The sequence below is a fragment of the Gekko japonicus genome, unplaced genomic scaffold (assembly GCF_001447785.1).
Source record: "Gekko japonicus isolate JY-2015 unplaced genomic scaffold, Gekko_japonicus_V1.1 scaffold1385, whole genome shotgun sequence".
Classification (NCBI taxonomy): Eukaryota; Metazoa; Chordata; class Lepidosauria; order Squamata; family Gekkonidae; genus Gekko; species Gekko japonicus.
The window spans coordinates 93,308-99,940 of record NW_015177055.1 but is presented as its reverse complement, the minus strand read 5'-3'; the positions used below and the strand labels follow the sequence as shown (position 1 = coordinate 99,940).

The 6,633-nt window shown below is 45.7% G+C and overlaps 1 protein-coding gene across 1 annotated transcript; it reads left to right on the top strand.

Moving 5' to 3' along the window:
- The first annotated feature begins 386 nt into the window (after positions 1-386).
- On the top strand, positions 387-6,366 carry CISD1 (CDGSH iron sulfur domain 1). Its single transcript, XM_015428145.1, has 3 exons — positions 387-474; positions 4,630-4,835; positions 6,016-6,366. Exons 1-3 carry the CDS (start codon positions 444-446, stop codon positions 6,103-6,105), a joined length of 327 nt encoding a protein of 108 aa, XP_015283631.1. The 5' UTR covers positions 387-443; the 3' UTR covers positions 6,106-6,366.
- The last annotated feature ends 267 nt before the right edge of the window (positions 6,367-6,633 follow it).

The window sequence follows — 6,633 nt, the reverse complement described above, 5'->3', positions numbered from 1 at the left end:
GCTGCCCTAGAGGTAAGCACCATTAAATAAAGCGGGACTTGCTTCTGAGTAGACCCGCTGATCCTCGCTCTCAAAAACTCAGATTTTAATAACACCACCAAACTCGACGACCCACTTCCTTTCATTCCTTACAGAACATTCTCACGTGGGAATATGCTCTACTGAACCCCAGAAATTATGCAATACATTTGGGCTGCAGTCCTGAGCAATATGCATTCGGAAGGAAATCTCGAGATAAGCACCGATCACTGCAGACTCGATGGGAAATGCATCTCTTCGAACGGGCCCCTTTAAGAAGTCGGCCGCCGCTGCTTTCGCCCTATTGAGCGCCCTGACACGCAGGCGCAGTTCACATAACGCCACTCCCCCCCCCCCCCCTTCGGCTTGTCCTCTATGGTCGGAATAGGCAGTAGCTGTACAGCGTGATCAGTGCAGGAATAATAATGGGTGGCGGGTCGAATTCTTCTGTGAGGGGTAAGGCTGTGCAAGAAGAAAAGCGGGGGAGCAGGCCCGGTGGTGTAATGTGGGGTTTCTCTTCAGCTTTCTGCCCTTTCTTTTTGAGCACTGTGGGAATCAGCAAGCTACTTGTTGCCTTTGCGTAGGCCCACATTTGGTTTCCTGTCTCCTTAACCCAGATTTCAGGGGGAAACGAAGGTTAATGAGAGTTTCCCGTTCTTTTCTTTGCTCCCCTTCGAGAGTTCCGTGTGTCTCGTGCTGGGCTCGGAGGAGCGGCTTTGGAAAGCCTGCATTCCAGGGAAGAACTGGGTGCTTGGCTTCAGCTTGGTTTGGGAGAGTAGTCTGCGTGGGCAAGCACGGGTTTTGCGATGACCTTAAGGAGGAGATATCCCCCCCCCCCGGGCCTGTATCACCTTGCTGCCCGCTGCTGCAGCAGCAGCTCCCGAGGATCCCCCGCCAAGCTCTCTCTCTCTCTCGCTCTCTCTCTCGCTCTCTCTCGCAAGCCCCGCCTCGCGGTGTAGCGGGACGGCTGTTTGGTAGCGGCAGCCGTGCCCCGAGGGCAGCCGGCGTCACCTTCCCAGGGCGTGGAGGCATCGCGCTCTTGATTGTGGCCGCTGTTCGCTTTAAAGGCGCCTTCCGGCGAGAGCCTCCTGGGAGTGCCCCGCGTGACCCACGTGCCGGCCTCTCTCATCGCCCCTCCGCCTGCCTTTGTTGGTGTCAGGCGGCGAACACAGCATAGCCGTGACGAAAGAGCCCTGAGCAATGCTCGGTCGAGCTATTCCCTGAGCATCCTGCCCATTGTTCCTCATGCCCTTTTCTTGACAGATGTGTGCGTGTGGGTGGGATGGTCACTTTTTGTGGACAGTATGGAATGAGGTGGCAGACCGACCACAGTGGTCCAAGCAAAACACAAGAACCTCCCCGTTGCAATACCTTTTTGGTAGGACCAGGGCTCTAGTCGGGGGGGAGCTCTCAGGTACGGAGCTCCGGAAGAGAACCTCTAGGGGGCGGGGCGGTCACGTGGTGAAGCCCCGCCCCCTTCTTTACCCCGCCCTCTGCTTCGATCCTCATTCCGTTTGGGAATGAGGATGAAGCAGGAGGGTAAGTAGCCGGGCCTTCTGACACACTTCCGGTGATGTCAGGGGGTGTGGCCTTCTGTCACTTCTGGTGATGTCAGGGGGCGTGGCATATGCAAATAAGTTATGCTAATGAGTTATGCTAATGAGCTCCGGCAGCTCTTTTTCTACAACAAGACCCCTGGGTAGGACCATCCAAAATGCCCCCAAACTGTGCAGGCTTCCGAGTTCTCCGGAACCACTACATCAGGCTCTGACACACACGCATGAAGTTGGGTGGTGCATTTCTCAGGTTATGATTTTAAGGTATGACAATAATTATGTGCCTGTGGGTATGAACTTGGGTAATATGAATCTGCCACTGATTATTTTGCTGACAATACCTACTCCTCAGGTGTAAATTAGCACTTGGGAATAGTTCTGTTCATTGCCCAGGGAACGTTGTGTTACAGAAGTAGACAGTGTGGTGTGTATGACTGGAAAGATGCCTACTCCCAGGCATGGTTTCCTGCAGATGCTGTGTCTCGTGTCCAGGACCATAGCCAGGATTTTTCCTGGGGGGGGGGGGCATTTACATTTTTAAGGGGGCAGTTGATTAATAGTCACATCCTCTCCATGCCGAGGGAGGCAGGCAGGCACTGGCTCCATCCAGCAGCAAGAGGCGGGAGGAGGAGGAGGAGGGATTGCCTTGGAGAAGAAGAGCCATGAAGGAGCCAAGGAGGAAGTTCAAAAAAGTTTGCTGGAAAAAAGAGTGGCAGAGTTCTGAAGGCAGCCGTAGTTTGCTCACAGTGGTTGCTGGGTTTTGCATTGCAAATAATCATTTAAAAAAAAAGACTGCTCCTGTTTTTGGCTTCCCAGCCAACTTTGAAGAGATGGTTTCATGGGGGTGTGTCAGTTAATTAAGGGGGCATGGCCCCGAGATGCCCCACTGTGGCTGTGGGCCTGCTGGTGTCTCCTGCTCCTTCCCTTGTGTCAGTTCTTGAACTGTTCATCATGTTATATTGATTGATTGGTGGTAGTTTTTGAGTTACTTTGCATCCTCATGCTTCTCTGTAGTTAGCCCTGCCTACTTTCCAAAAGCACATGGTGGTCATTTGGGGAAGTGTCTGCTCCTGCCATATTGGGGAACTCCGGTTTACAGGTCAGCAGGCAGAGGGCATCTTGCCATAGAAGCTTCCTAGCTGTTTGTGCTGAGGAATGGATATTTGAACGCAATAGCTGGTTGGTCGTACAGGTAGGGCTAGAGATGTGAAGGCCTGGGGGAAAAGTGGTAAAGGGTTTCTGAGGGCTTTAAAAAAATCCAATGGAAAAAAGTCTTGAGGAAAAATTTCCAGCAGAAAAACTGGAAATTTTGGGGAATAGTGAAAACTATGGAATATTTTTTAGAATTAATGAAATACTTTTAAGGACAAGGTGGGCATGAGCTCTTAAATCCAAGATACATTGCAGCACGTAGAATGATATCTAATTCATGAAGAAGCATGCAGGGCTCTCATTTCTTTTCAGCTGTTGTGTACGTTCTGTTGTCCTTTTGACATGACTTGTGGTTGACCTTTTCATCTCCCTTAAACCACTGTGACACATATACCCACAGACTGGGTAAAAAGTAGCTTATTGGCCTGCCTTGCAGGAGGGAGAAAAGAAGATCTGAAGGAGGTGGGGCAGAAACCACACCAAAGCCTTAGAGGAAAACTGATGTTTCATTGAGAACTCTGCTCTCTCTAGCAAAATAGCAAAAATTAACATACATGTGCTAAGACAGCATAGGGTGCATAAGCTTGCAGTTTTCTCTCAGGTATTGGGTATATTTGCAGTCAGGTATTGGGTATATATGCCCTACAGTACAAGGAGGAAGAATTCTGCGGGATCCAAAAGATACCTTGCTGCTTTGATTATTTAAGGTGATCCTCATACAATTGTTATGACCCAATTCTTGTTTAGTGTATGTAAGTTACTAGAGATCAGAATTCCTACCTTCAGGAAATCTTTTTCCTATCTATCTGTCATAGAACTAATGCTTTCCTATCTTTCTGGAACCCATATCTGTCACAGAGCTTTTTTAATTGGATCCTTGGTGTGGGGTTCTACCTATGTTTGATTATAATAAAAGTTAGGAACATTTTTAGTACTTTTTACTTTGCCTACAAAACAAAGCCAAGAGTTCTAGGTATGCACACACATAGGATTACAATCCTAAAGAGTTATGAAACCCTGTGTGGTAAGTGAGGCTGAGAGAGTGTGAGTGGCCCCAGGTCACTCAGCAAGTTTCCATGTGTCATGGACTTCCACAGCCACTCCATTGACACCTTTAAGATCTGAAGAAGTGTGCATGCACATGAGAACTTATACCCAGAATAAAACTTTGTTGGTCTTAAAGGTGCCACTGGACTCTTTCCTTCTTGTTTGTTCATCCAGATTAGCGGTAATGGGTCTGAGCTTTTACATGTCATGTAGTGTATCCCCCATAGCATTTTCTCTCTAATTTTGGAGCTCTACATAATTCTTTTATATACCCGTTCAGCGTTTGAGAACCCATTAGAAGTTGTTGCAGGTGGGGCTAGGCCTGCATGGAAACTGTTGGTTTCTAAATTCCTCCTTCTGTGAATTATTACTGAAAGAATTTAAAACGCTATGTCCAGTATTCCAAAAAGGGATTTCTTCTCTTGCTCTATATAAAATATATGGTGATCCTGCCACTGAAGTGGTAATCCTCTTTCTAAAGTCATCAGTATTCTTACCGGTGTCTGATGTCAGGGCAAAGGCTAAATTTGTAATCCTAAACTTCCTTTCAGAGGGTGTTAAATTGAATTCAGTGGGGCTTAGTTGTGGGTAAATATTCTCATGGGTGCTTAGAGACAAGCTCCTGCAAGAAGCATTCATAGGACTGGGTTGTAAAGCTGACGACCCAGATTGCTTGAGCATCTCTGGCTCAAGTGTGGAGGAAGAGACAGGAGGGCAGATCCTTTGACGTTGTGCAAGGAGACAATTACTGCAAATGGAAACCATTTTGAGCGTCATTCTTCTCAGCCCCATGGTTTCCCTACGGGGGGTACTCAAGTGGACAGTTTTTGATCATTTCTCCATCTTCTTGTTTCAGTTGAATGGATTGTAGCAGTCTCATTTGCTGCTGGAGCAGCAGCTGTTGGGTACCTTGCTTACAAAAAATTCTTCTCCAAGGAGAGATGCTGTAATGCAATGGTCAACCCGCATATCCAGAAAGATAATCCCAAGGTAGTTCATGCATTTGATATGGAAGACCTGGGGGATAAAGCTGTGTACTGCCGCTGCTGGAGGTCTAAGAAGGTAAGAGAAGAAAACAGTATCACTCAATAGATTTGTCTGGTGAATGCTCCAGAACCCAAATATATATTGTAAGCAATGAAGGACTGAAAGCAATAACTGGGCAAGATGGAGGAGCTGAAGGAAGCCCTTGATTCTGGAAAGAGTGCTGGAAGTGGTTTTCTATACTAGAAGATCTTATTTTCTCCGTTGGAGAATGTGAGGTGGATCCAGAAAACTTAAAGGGAGTTTGCTCATGGAATGGATACTTCTCACATCACTCCTTACCTTTGGGAATAGTATGGGCTGTAGTTAAAAGTGGAAAATCTGTTAAAAAAATAAAAGCTGGAAGTGCCTCCAGATCAAAGAAAGGACAGCTTTGGATCCAGCCATGTGAATGAAAGAATAAATGTCATGTCCATTACATGCTGCTCTTACCTTGTCCACCCTCTGGCAATCTAGTCTCTGGCCCAAAAAGATACAGTAATGTGCACCTGTCTCTTAATTACTTAATCTGCGTGGCATTTCACTCTAGTTACTCTCTAAGAAGCAGCACTCCTTTTTAGGGCATTGCATTTTCTTGCCACTAAGAGGTATAAAACCTCTTTAGCATTGCAGGGTAAAAGCAAATATTCAAATAAATATTTGTTCATTTAAGGCTGCGGCCTTAAAAAAGGAAATGCTACTTGTGCAGTCTAATGCATACCTAGTTTACCACACCATGGTAAACCACACCCTCTGCCTCTTCACCTCCAGGCAAGTGGCATATAATGCATTGATTCCAGTTCTCCTTGATTGAACTGAACCAGGGTGATATAATTCCTGCTAGTTCCCAGAAGCACCATTAATCTTGCAAAGCAAATGTATAATGGTCCGCCCAGCTGCGTGTTTGCTTGCTGTTTCCAGAGGTTACAGTTGAGCTAGTGCTGTTACCTTTGGAAGGTGATGAGATACCTGTAAACAGTAGGAGAGGGAGTACTTTGCAGCCCAAATCTTGATACTGGTCCTCGGACAAATGTAATTTGTTGAAAGGCTTGGCAGGTCTCTCATGTTGCAGCAACTACATGCTTTCTGCTGCTCTAGGTAGTAATCTTCTGCATTCGTAGACCGATGGGCTAAGCAATATTTTCCACAGTCTTGAATTTATTTGCCTTGCCAAAGAATGTGTGCAGTTACGATTGTTTAATCTGTTTCCCCCCCATAGTTCCCATTATGTGATGGGTCTCACACAAAGCACAATGATGAAACAGGAGACAATGTGGGACCTCTCATCATCAAGAGAAAAGATGCATAAACATCGACTGATTTGGACAACACGAAAACATGATCTTGTTGCAGCGCTTTGTGCTCACCTATAATTGAAGTAAATGGAGATCTTAAGTCATTTCACTGAAGATTTTTTTTTTAAGAAATGGTACACAGCAGGTTGCAGCATACATAATTCCACTGTGTTTTCCTTGCTTAAACACTACAGAATGTTGGGAATGAGTACTTGTGATTTCCAGATTTTATTTGTCTTGTAAAGTGTTCATTCTCATTAAGTGTAAAAAAAAGACCATTATAATGTACTCTGAACTGTGTATTGATGCATTAAATTATTTTCAAATACATGGTGGCATTCTTGGAAAGCATCTCTGCTGTTTAGAACTCGACACAGTAAGTATATAGAATGACACAGTCCCCACTCAGTTCAAACAATGTATAGTAGTGCATGGCATGAAATTTAGAAAGGAAAGTCAAGTTGTGAAGTTTTGCTATTTAGCTACTCTCCAACTACTATGCAATCATTAGAAAATTGTAACATGCCCTTGTTTAATTATGC

Excerpts from the sequence above, each read along its gene's own strand:
- CISD1 (XM_015428145.1), top strand. The coding sequence starts at position 444 with ATGGGTGGCGGGTCGAATTCTTCTGTGAGGG. Across the intron at positions 475-4,629 it reads GTCGAATTCTTCTGTGAGGG|TTGAATGGATTGTAGCAGTC; the intron begins GTAAGGCTGTGC and ends TTCTTGTTTCAG. Across the intron at positions 4,836-6,015 it reads GCTGCTGGAGGTCTAAGAAG|TTCCCATTATGTGATGGGTC; the intron begins GTAAGAGAAGAA and ends TCCCCCCCATAG.